At 65.9% G+C, this 11,893-nt stretch overlaps 1 protein-coding gene across 1 annotated transcript; it reads right to left on the bottom strand.

Annotated features, from left to right (window-relative positions):
* Positions 1-33: 33 nt before the first annotated feature.
* On the bottom strand, positions 34-11,838 carry EPHB4 (EPH receptor B4). The gene is made up of 18 exons (XM_032097754.1): positions 10,913-11,838; positions 9,975-10,045; positions 9,060-9,356; positions 7,841-8,969; positions 7,128-7,284; positions 6,408-6,751; positions 5,930-6,061; positions 5,330-5,495; positions 5,090-5,202; positions 4,606-4,705; positions 4,068-4,129; positions 3,674-3,787; positions 3,075-3,322; positions 2,472-2,690; positions 2,031-2,180; positions 1,507-1,700; positions 1,099-1,284; positions 34-958 (listed from the first exon to the last, which is right to left on the bottom strand). The coding sequence occupies exons 1-18, from the start codon at positions 10,962-10,964 to the stop codon at positions 856-858; spliced, it is 3,837 nt and encodes a 1,278-aa protein (XP_031953645.1). The 5' UTR covers positions 10,965-11,838; the 3' UTR covers positions 34-855.
* Positions 11,839-11,893: the final 55 nt, after the last annotated feature.

Here is an 11,893-nt window from a genome sequence, read left to right as displayed (position 1 = left end):
CCTTGGGGACAGCGGGGGCACGGCCCCACCCCCCCATTTGCACTGGCTGCGTTTATTGGCTGCCGCCCGGAATTGGGGACAGAAAGGTTCAATAAAAGCACCGGAGGCCCCACCCAGTGGTGGCCACGCCCACCCAACCACGCCCACGCTGGCACCACCCACTCGTGATTGGACCACGCCCGTTGGTGACCACGCCCTCGCAGGCTCCGCCCCCTGGATCGCCCCCATCCAGGCCCCGCCCATCGGGTCATTGGCAGGCGGCGCCATATTGGAATGGCAGCCATGTTGGAATGGCAGCCATATTGGATTGGCAGCCATGTTGGAATGGCAGCCAGGTTGGAATGGCAGCCATATTGGATTGGCAGCCAGGTTGGAATGGCAGCCATATTGGATTGGTGGCCATATTGTCCTGGTGGCCATCTTGGAATGGCAGCCATCTTGGAATGACAGCCATGTTGGAATGGCAGCCATATTGGATTGGTGGCCATATTGTCCTGGCAGCCATAATGGAACAGTGCCCATATTGGAGCGGCAGCCATATTGTCCTGGTGGCCATCTTGGAATGACAGCCATGTTGGAATGGCAGCCATATTGTCCTGGCGGCCATATTGTCCTGGTGGCCATATTGTCCTGGTGGCTATCTTGGAATGACAGCCATGTTGGAATGGCAGCCATATTGTCCTGGTGGCCATATTGTCCTGGTGGCTATCTTGGAATGACAGCCATGTTGGAATGGCAGCCATATTGTCCTGGTGGCCATATTTTCCCAGCAGCCATCTTCCTCCCCCAGCCAGCTGAGTCCCTTAGCGCCGGTCCCTGGCAGCCATCTTGCCGTGGGCGGGGCCGGGGGCGGTGTCAGCACTGGGGGTCCCCTTTGTGGGGGCTCCGCAGGCTCTGGGCGCCCTCCAGGATCATCTGCTGGTGCCCGGCCAGCGTCACCCCCATGCGCAGCAGGTCCCTGGGGGGACACACGGGGGTCACCGTGGGGTCCCTGCGCCCCCCACAGTCCCCCAAAAGCCTCCCCACCCCCTCCCTCGCTGCGGCTCCAGCCCTGCCCCCCATCACCCCCCACCATCTGTGCCCCCCAGCCCCCCGTACTCGCTGCGCAGCCGCGGCAGCAGCTCCAGCCCGGTGACGCCCGCGCTGCGGAACGGCTCCTCGTACCCGCCCAGCCCCAGGCCCTGCAGCCACTCCCCCACCGAGGGCCCGGGGGGGGCCGCGGGGGCGGGCCCGGGGGAAGTGGGCCCGGGGGCGCCGCGCTGCTCCAGGCAGGCCGGGGAGGAGCTGCGGGGACAGAGGGGGGGTCAGAGCCACATCCTGGGGACACCCTTCCCCAAACTCCGGTGTCCTGGCACCCCCCCCACGAACTCAGGTGCTCCGTGTCAGCCCCGCCCACCCCACAACCCCAACCCCAAAAAAGTCCTGGTACCCCGAGACCCTCCCAGCGGACCCCAGCATCCAGCGCCCCCCAGGTGTGTCCTCCCCGCCCCCCTGCTCCCAGCTCACCCGTGGGGGTCCGGGGGGGCCACGCGGAGGCTCTCGGGGCGCCGGATGAGGCGGTCGAGGGCGCGGACGATGTGGGGGAAGGTGGGGCGGGCGCTGCGCTCACGCTGCCAGCAGTCCAGCATCAGGCGGTGCAGGGGCGGGGGACAGCGGGGCGGGGGCGGCAGCCGGTAGTCCTGCTCGATGGCATTGATCACCTGGGGACAGGTGAGGGGACAGGTGAGGGGACAGGTGAGGGGGGACAGCGACAATTGTCCTGCTCGAAGGCCTTGATCACCTGGGGACAGGTGAGGAGGATTTGGGGGAATTTGGGGATTTTGGGAAGGTCTGGGGGACCCAGATTTTGGGGTCACTCCTGTGCTGGTTGGACACGTCCCTGAATGGCAGCACCTTGTCGTGTCCTGGGTTTTGGGGGAAATTTGGGAGAACTTAGGGATTTTGGGAGGAGTTGGGTGCATTTGGGGATTTTGGGGAAATTTGGGGGTTTTGGGGAGGGCCGGGGGATCCTGGATTTCGGGGTGACTCACGTCCTGGTTGGACATGTCCCAGTAGGGCCGCTCCCCGAAGCTCAGCACCTCCCACATGACGATCCCGTAGCTCCAGGCGTCGCTGGCCGAGGTGAAGGTGCGGAACGCGATGGCTTCGGGGGCCGTCCAGCGGATCGGGATCTTCCCGCCCTGGCTCGGGGGGACGGGGGGGTCAGGGGGACCCCAAAACCCCCCAGGAAACCCCAAACTCCCCTGGGAAACCCCAAACCCCCCCTGGTGGCCTCAAATGTCCAGGGGGGCAGGTGACACGAAACCATGAGACCCCAAAAACCACCTAAATCCACCCAAACCCACCCAAACCCCCCCTAAAACCACCCACACCTCCCCAAATTCAGCAGGGACAGGTGGGACACCAGTGAGGCCCCAAAACCCACCCAAATCCCCCCAAACCCTGGTCCCGAGGGGGTCCCGGGATCTCACCAGGGAGCTGGTGTAGGTGGGGTCACTGTCCCTGTCCCCGTCCAGTGCCCGGGACAGGCCGAAGTCGGACACTTTGCAGACCAGGTGAGCGTCCACCAGGATGTTCCGGGCGGCCAAATCCCGGTGGACAAAGCCGGCCTCGGCCAGGTAGCGCATCCCAGCCGCGATCCCGCGCAGCATGGCCACCAGCTGGAGCGGGGACAGCGTCCCCTCCCGGCCCTGGGGACAAGGGGACACCGTGGGGACACGGCAGGGACACGGCGCGGACACCACAGACCGTGGCCGTGAGCTGGAGCAGGGACAGGGTCCCCTGGGGGGGGACAGGGACATCACACGTCCACAACGTCCCCAATGTCCCCAAATGTCCCCAATGTCCCCAATGTCCCCAACGTCCCCGATGTCCCCAGTGCCCCCAGTGTCCGCAATGTCCCCAATGTCCCCAATATGTCCCCAATGTCCCCGATGTCCCTGATGTCCCCAATGTCCCTGATGTCCCCAGTGCCCCCAGTGTCCCCAATGTCCCCAATGTCCCCAATATGCCCCCAAGCCCCCTGATGTCCCCGATGTCCCCAATGTCCCCGATGTCCCCAGCGCTGTCCCCACCCTGAGGAAGGCGTCCAGGGCGCCGTGCAGCAGGAACTCGGTGATGATCATGGCCGGGGGCCCCGCGCTGACCACTCCGCGCAGCCGGACCACGTTGGGGTGGCGGAACTGCCCCATGCGCGCGGCCTCGCGCAGGAACTCCCGGCGCTGCCGCTCGCCCGCGCCCCCCTTGAGGGTCTTCACGGCCACCTCGGCCTCGGGCTGGCCCGGCAGGGACAGGCGGCCGCGCCACACCTCGCCGAATTCGCCTGGGGGACCCCGAAATCCCGATAATTCCAGCCAAAAACCACCCAGAAACCAAATAAAGCCACCCAAACCCCCCTAAAGACCCCTAAAACCTCCCTAACACCACCCACACCTCCCTGAATTCTCCTGCGGGACCCCAAAGTCCTGATAAATCCACTCAAAAACCACCCAGGAAAGGTGAGATACTCGTGAGACTCCTAAATCCCATAAAAACCACCCCAAAACCTCCCCAAATTCGCTGAAATCCACCCAAAACGCCACCCGAATTCAGCTGGGACAGGTGGGACACCTGCGAGACCCCAAAATCCCCCGATATCGCCCCTGAACAGCTCCCGGGGTGCCCCGGGTGCCACCTGCGCCGATGACCTCCTCGATGGTGACGCAGGTGACGTCGATCTCCTGCGCGAAGTCCCTCAGGGCCACCTCGGGGTCCTCGTAGGTCAGGGGGTCAATGTAGAGCTTCCCGCCTGGCGGGGGACAGCGGGGTCACCCGGGGTCACCCAGGGTCACCCGGGGTCACCTGGGTCATTTGGGGTCAGCTGAGTGGCGCGGGGTCACCTGAGGTCACCTGGAGTCACCCCGGGTCATTTGGGGTCATCTGGGGCCACTTGGGATCACCCGGGGTCACCCTGGGGTCACTTGGGGTCATCTGGGGTCACCTGGAGTCACCCGCTGCCACCCCCCACCCCCGTGGAGACACCGGGGGACTTTTGGGGACATCTGGGGACATTTTGGGGTCCCGCTTACCGAGCCCCCCAGGGGTGGGGCCGGGGCCATGTCGCTGCTTCTCTGTCCGGAGCCGCCACCGCCTGCGGGGATGGGGGGGACACGGGCATGGGGACCCCCCCAGGGACCCCAAATCCACCTCAGAGATCCCCCAAATCCACCCCAGAGACCCCCAAGTCCACCCCAAACCCCTCCAGCCCCCTCAGGAGACCCCCCAAACCCCCCAAATTCACCCCAACCCCCCCAAATCCACCCCCAAACCCTCCCCAAGCCACTCAAGAGACCCCAAAACCCCGCAAAACCCCCCTAAATCCACCCCAAATCCCCCCAGGAGACCCCGAAACCCCCAAATCCCCCCAGAGTCACCCTGGGATTCCCCCAGACCCCTCTGAACCCCCTCAAATTCCCCCAAAACCCTTCCTGGGACCCCTCAAATGCCCCCCAACCCACCCCGAGAGACCCCCTGGACCCATTTGGGACCCCCAGGACCCCCCCCAATTCTCCCTAAACCCCTCAGGATCCCTCAGGACCCCCCCGAGCCCCCACAGACCCCCCTCACCTGAGGCCGGCCAGGGCCCCCCCCAGCAAGGCCAGCACCAGGAGCCCCCCCAGGGCAGCGGCTCCGGCCACGACGCCCCCGGGACCCCCCCGGGACCCCTCTGCGGGAAAAGGGGGGGTCAGGGGGGGCTCGGGGTCGTTTTGGGGGGATTTGGGGTATTTTCGGGGTGTTCCGGGGTATTTTTGGGGGGGGGAGTTTGGGGGCATCAAAGGATTCGGGGGGGGGTCTCGGGAATTAGGGGGTCTTGGGGAGTTTTAGGGGCGGGTTTGCGGTTTTTTTGGGGGGTTGGGATATTTTGGGGTGTTTTGGGGGTATTTTTGGTTTTTTTTCGGGTGGTTTTGTGGTATTTTTGGGGTATTCTGAGGTGTTTTGGGGCCTCGCTGCTGCCGGGGGCACTCACGATGGGGGCATTTGGGGTGGTATGGGGTTTTTGGGGTATTTTTGGGCTGTTTTGGGGTATTTTTGGGGTGTTTTGGGGTCTCACCACTGCCCGGGGCGCTCACAGTGGTCTCAGGGGGATTTGGGGTATTTTGGGGTGGGTTTAGGGTATTTTGGGGTATTTTGGGGGTGTTTTGGGGTCTCACCACTGCCCGGGGCGCTCACGGTGGTCTTGGGGGGATTTGGGGTATTTTGGGGTGGGTTTAGGGTATTTGGGGGGGATTTTGGGGTCTTTTGGGGTCTTTGGGGGTATTTGGGGTGTTTTGGGGGTGTTTTGGGGTCTCACCACTGCCCGGGGCGCTCACGGTGGTCTCGGGCCCGAAGTCGCCGTAGCCGCCCTCGGAGCGGGCGCGGACCCTGACCCCATAGAGGCCCCCCCGGCGCAGCCCCCCCAGCTCCGCCCGCGGCCGCGGCACCTTCAGGAACTGGGGGGGCCCCTCCCCGCCCCCCAACTGCGGGGGTCAGGAACCTCCTGAAAACCCCAAATCCCCCCCCTAAAACAACCCCAAAAAACTCCAAACCCCCGCCAAAAAAAACCCTAAAAACCCCAAATGCCTCCCCAAAATAACCCCAAAAAACTCCAAACCCCACCCCAAAACACCCTAAAACCCCAAATCCCACCCCAAAAAAACCCAAAAAACCCCAGACCCCCCAAAAACCCCTAAAAACCCCAAATCCCACCCCAAAAAAACCCAGAAAAAACCCAGATCCCCCCCAAAACCCCCTAAAAACCTCAAATGCCCCCCCAAAAAACCCCCAGGAATCCTCAAATTCCCCCAAACTCTCCCCCGACCCCTCAGAACCTCCCGAAATCCCCCCACGACCCCAAAATGCCCCCAAATTCCCCCCAGACCACCCGAAATCGCCCCCCAAGCCCCCTCCCCACCTTCTCGTAGTACTTGACCTCGTAGTCCAGCACGGGGGGGGCCGGGGGGCCCCGGGGGCGGGCTGGGCCAGGCCAGAGTGACCCCCCCAGGACCCCCCCCGACCCGGACCACGTCGGACACGGGGGGCGGCACTGGGGGGGGGGTTGGGGTTATTTTGGGGTTTTTGGGGGTTTTTGGGGGAATTTAGGGCTCTTCCCGGGTGGGTTTTGGGGTTTATTGGGGGGGTTTAGGGGTCCCTGGGGGAATTTGGGGGGGTCCCGGGAGGTTTGGGGGGATTTTGGGGGTTCCAGGGCAGGTTTTTGGGGTGTTCCCGGGGGATTTTGGGATTCCTGGGGGGGTTGGAGATTTTTTGGGATTCCCAGGCAGTTTTTGGGGGTGTCTCAGGGTTTTTGGAGCTCCCAGGTGGGGTTTTTTGGGGGTCCTGAGCAGGTTTTTGGGATGTTTTTGGGGTGGTTTCGGGTTTTTTTGGGGTCTCACCGTCAGCCCCAGCCGTGATGTTGATCTCGGCCGCGGGGGGCTCGGGGGGGCCCGGGGGGGTGACCCCGCTGCGGGCGCTGACCCTGAAGCTGTAGGTGACCCTCGGCCGCAGCCCGGCCACGCTGACCGCGGGGGTCCGCAGCCCCTGGGGGGGGGGCGCCCAGGCCAGGGGCCCGCAGGGCCCGCACGAGGGGGGGGTCCCGCGGGGGGGGGGGGGCACCCCCGGCACCCCACGTGGTACCGCAGGTCCGGCCGGTCCCCCCCGGCCCGCGGGGGGCTCCAGGACAGCCGGACAGCTGACCCGTTCACATGGGCGACCAAGGCGCGGGGGGCCGAGGGGGGGGCTGGGGGGGGAGAAAAGGGGGGGAGGTCAGGGGCGAATCGTCCGTGGGACCCCCCCAAATTCCCCCCTGGGACCCCCCCAAATTCCCCCCTCGGACCCCCAGAAACCCAGCCAGGATCCCCCAAATGCCCCCTCCAGTGCTCCCCAAATCCCCCCCTCAAATCCTCACCAAGATCCCCCCTCAAATTCCCCCCCCAGGACCCCCCAAATCCTCCCAGGACCCCTCAGGTTTCCCCCCAAAATGCCCCTATAAGACCCCTGCCCCAATTCCCCCCAGGACTCCCCTAAAACGCCCCCAGAAACCTCCCCAAAAATCCCCAAAATTCCCCCAAATCCTGGCCAAGAACCCCCCAAATCCCCCCAGATCCCCCCAGCACCGGAGCAGCGATCCGGGGGTCCCTCTCCGGGAGCTCGGAAGAATCCGGGGCGGCAGGGACAGGAGGGGGCTCCGGGGGAGGGGGCTTCGCTCTGGGGGGGGCAGGGCTGGCACCGACCCCCCCCCCGGCTCCGCCTTGAACGTCTCGGGGGGACAGGCTGGGGACAGAGGGGGGAGACACACGGAGGGGTCACCGGGAACACCCCAGGACCCCCAAACACCCCCAAAACACCCTCGAACACCCCAAAACCACCCCAAGAACCCCTCAAACACTGCAAACACCCCAAAACCACCCCTCTAAACACCCCAAGCCAGCCCCAAAACCCCTCAAACACCCCAAATCACCCCAAACCTCACACCGACGCCCCCCGCCCTTGCTGGGCTCCATCCCCGCCTTGCACACGCAGCCCAGGCCGGGGGCTCGGCCCAGCGTCCATCCTCCAGCACCCCAAACACCCTAAAACCCCCTCAAACACCCCCAAAACGCCTCAAAAACCTCTCAAACACCCCCAAAGCACCCCTCAAACATGTCCCGAACACCCCAAAACACCTCAAAACCCCCTCAAACACCCCAAAAAAGGCACCCCAGGCCCAGGTCGCGGCCTAGTGCCCATCCCGCACCCCAAACACCCCAAAACCACCCCAAAAAATACCCCAAACACCCCAAAACCACCACAAAAATCCCTCAGACGCCCCAAGCGCCCCGTAACTCACGCCGACACCCCGCGCCCTCGCTGGGCTCCATCCCCGCCCCGCAGACGCAGCCCAGCGCGGGGGGCTCGGCCCAGCGCCCGTCCTCCCGGCAGTACATCAGCGGCACCCCCTCCGCGGCCGGCACCGCTCCGGCCACGCAGGCCCCGGCCACGGGGGCCACCAGCTCGGCGGGGACGGTGGCCGGGAAGCGGGCGAGGCGCGCAGTGGCCGCGGGGCAGCGGCGGAAGAAGAGGCGCACGGACAGCAGCGCCATGCAGGCGCCCAGGTCCTGGAAGGCCACGTAGAAGCCGGCGCGGCTCAGCGGGCCCAGCCGCAGGACCTTGCGGTTGACCCGGCCCTGCGGCCCCCCCGGGCCACCCCCGGGCCGCGCCAGGTGCTCGGCCGCCACCGTGTCCACCTTGACGTAGGGGTTCTCCATCCAGGGCGGCGACGTGGCCGTGGCGGTGTCGGCGTCCGACTCGTGGTAGAAGACCCCGAAGGTTTCCTTGCAGGGCCGGGCGGGCCCGGGGGGGCTGCGGGGCCGGCGGGGGGGGCGCAGGGCGGGAGGGGGCGGGGAGGGGGAGCTGTGGTGGTTGCCATGGAGATCGAGGGGTTTGGGGTCGTTGCCATGAAGATCGGGGTCCGTGGGGTTGTTGCCATGGAGACTGAGGTCATCAGGGTCATTGTCATGGAGATAGTGGTCCTCAGGGTCATTGCCATGGAGATCGAGGTCATCAGGGTCGTTGCCATGGAGATCAGGGTCCGTGGGGTCGTTGCCATGGAGACTGAGGTCATCGGGGTCATTGCTAAGGGGACTGTGGTCGTTGGGGTGGTTGCCACGGAGATCAATGTCTTTGGGGTTGTTGCCATGGAGATTGTGGTCTTTGGGGTCGTTGCTTTGGAGACGGAGGGCATCAGGGTGGTTGCCATGGAGATGAAGGCTGTGGATGCCATTGCCACGGAGACCGAGGTGGTTGTCAGGATCGTTGCCAAGGAGATTGGGGGGTTTGGGGTTGTTGCCGTGGAGACCGCCATTGTCAAGGGCATCGCTGTTGCCAGGGGCGGGTCCGGGGGCGTGTCCAGGTGTGTCCCCAGGTGTGTCATTGTCCCCAGGTGTCCCCCATGTCCTGCCCAAGCTGTCCCTGTCCCTGTCCTGTGTCCCCCGTGTCCCCCGTGTCCCCCGTGTCCTGCCCAGGCTGTCCCTGTCCCTGTCCCGTGTCCCCCGTGTCCCCCGTGTCCTGCCCAGGCTGTCCCTGTCCCTGTCGCTGTCCCCGTCCCGTGTCCCCCGTGTCCCCCGTGTCCTGCCCAGGCTGTCACACGCCATCACGGTGAAGCGGATCTCGGCCAGCACCGTGGTGGCCGCGCCGCGGGGGACCCAGCGGGACCGGAGCCAGCTGTTCTGGGGGGGAGGGTCCCGGCCGGGCTGGGGGGGGTCCCGCCCGTTCGGGGGGGCCCCGGGCCGGCCCCGCCCCGAGCAAACCTCGAAGGTGCGAACGGCCCCGCCCAGCTCCGCGTCCAGCGCGCTCAGCTCCTCCCACTGCGGGGACATTGGGGACAGGGGGGACAGCGGGAGGACGGGGGGGACATTGGGGACATTGGGGGACATTGGGGACAGGGGGGACATTGGGGACAGGGGGGACATTGGGGGACATTGGGGACAGGGGGGACATTGGGGGACATTGGGGACAGGGGGGACATTGGGGACAGGGGGGACAGGGGGACATTGGGGACAGGGGGGACATTGGGGACGGGGGGGACATTGGGGACAGCGGGGACAGGGGGACATTGGGGACAGGGGGGACATTGGGGACAGCGGGGGGACAGCGGGGGACACAGAACAGCGACATCAGGGGGACAGCGGGGACAGGAACAGGGGGACACGGGGTTGTGGGGGACACGGGGGACACGGGGGACACGGGGGGACACGGGGGACAGGGGGCACAGAGGGGACACGGGGGACACGGGATGGGGGGACATGGAGGGGACACAGTGACCAGAGGGACGGGGAGGACACGGGGGACACGGGAGGTGAGCGCGGTGGTGACCTCCTGTCCCTCCCCCGTGTCCCCCCCGTGTCCCTCCTGTCCCTCCCCCGTGTCCCCCCCGTGTCCCTCCTGTCCCTCCCCCGTGTCCCCCCGTGTCCCCCGTGGCGCACCTGCCCCTCCCCCTGCGGGTGGACAGTCCAGTGCAGGTCACTCGTCTCCAGCCGCGTGTCCAGCAGCGTCTCTGGCGGGGGGCGGGGGGGGGGGGTCAAACACCCGGGACCCCCCGGGACCCCAAATTCCCTCCCCAGTGACCCCAAACCCATCCCAGGGGGACTCAGGTGTCTGCGCCCCCCCCCATTCCAGGGGTCTTTGAACCCCCCAAAGGGTCCCGAGGGTCCCTGAAGTCCCCAAATCCTGGAATTCCCGGAACCTCCCCCATCCCGGGGGTCCCGAGGGTCCCATTCCCCAATCCCGGGGGTCCCGAGGGTTCCTGAAGTCCCCAAATCCCGGAATTCCCGGAACTTCCCAAATCCCGGGGGTCCCGAGGGTTCCTGAAGTCCCCAAATCCCGGAATTCCCGGAACTTCCCCAATCCCGGGGGTGCCGGGGTCCCTGTCCCCCATCCCGGGGGTCCCGGGGTCCCTGTGCCCCATCCCGGGGGTCCCGAGGGTCCCTGAAGTCCCCAAATCCCGGAATTCCCGGAACTTCCCCAATCCCGGGGGTGCCGGGGTCCCTGTCCCCCATCCCGGGGGTCCCGGGGTCCCTGTGCCCCATCCCGGGGGTCCCGAGGGTCCCTGAAGTCCCCAAATCCCGGAATTCCCGGAACTTCCCCCATCCCGGTGGTCCCGGGGGTCCCGGGGTCCCTGTGCCCTATCCCGGGGGTCCCGGGGGTCCCATTCCCCAATCCCGGTGGTCCCGAGGGTCCCATTCCCCCATCCCGGGGGTCCCAGGGGTCCCATTCCCCAATCCCGGTGGTCCCGAGGGTCCCATTCCCCCATCCCGGGGGTCCCAGGGGTCCCATTCCCCAATCCCGGGGGTCCCGAGGGTCCCTGTCCCCCATCCCGGGGGTCCCGGGGGTCCCATTCCCCAATCCCGGGGGTGTCACTCACCCTCCTCCGCCAGCCCCAGGGGGACCCAGAGCCAGAACAGCCACAGCCCCATGGCCGGGGGGCCCCGAAATCCGGGGGGGTCCCAAAAACTCTCAGGAGATCCCAAAAATCCCCGGGGGGGGAGGGTCCCAAAAATCCGAGGTTCAGAAATCCTGGGGAGATCCCAAAAACCCCTGAGGGTCTCAGGAACGCGGGGGGATCCCAAAAATCCAGAGGGTCCCAAAAACTCCTGGAGGGTGCCAAAATCTCCTGGGGGGTCCCCAAAAATCCAGAGGGTCCAAAAAACTCCCGGAGGGTCCCAAAATCTCCTGGGGGATCCCCAAAAAATTCAGGAGGGTCCCAAAAACTCCTGGAGGGTCCCAAAAATCTCCTGGGAGATCCCCAAAAAATTCAGGAGGGTCCCAAAAACTCCCGGAGGGTCCCAAAATCTCCTGGGGGATCCCCAAAAAATTCAGGAGGGTCCCAAAAACTCCCGGAGGGTCCCAAAATCTCTTTGGGGGGGACCCCAGAAACTCCCGGAGGGTCCCAAAAATCCTTTGAGGTTCCCAAAAACTCCCAGGAAATCAGGAGGGTCCCAAAAACACTTGGGGGGACCCCAGAAACTCCCGGAGGGTCCCAAAAAATCCGCGGAGACCCAAAAATCTGGGAGGGTCTCGGGAATTCGGGGGGATCCCAAAAATCCAGAGGGTCCCGAAAGCTCCTGGAGGGTCCCAAAATCTCTCGGAGGGGTCCCAGGGATTTGGGGTTCCCAGATTTCGGTGTTTCCCGCGGTCCGGGGGGTCCCGGCCGTTTTTGGGGCGCTTCGGGCGCGTTCGGGGTCGGTGGCGGCCGCCCCTCCCCCGCGGGGGTCGCGGGGGTCGCGGGGGGGGCCCCGCCCCTCCCCCCCCACAGGAAAGGCGCCTTTGTTCCCGCACTTCCAGGGAGGGGCCGCAGGATGCGGGGGGGGACTGAGAGGGACTGGGAGGCACTGGGAGAGACTGG

The sequence above is a fragment of the Corvus moneduloides genome, unplaced genomic scaffold (genome assembly GCF_009650955.1).
Source record: "Corvus moneduloides isolate bCorMon1 unplaced genomic scaffold, bCorMon1.pri scaffold_110_arrow_ctg1, whole genome shotgun sequence".
In the NCBI taxonomy this organism is placed as follows: Eukaryota; Metazoa; Chordata; class Aves; order Passeriformes; family Corvidae; genus Corvus; species Corvus moneduloides.
The sequence above is the reverse complement of the archived record's forward strand: the minus strand, read 5'-3'. Positions and strand labels throughout refer to the sequence as shown.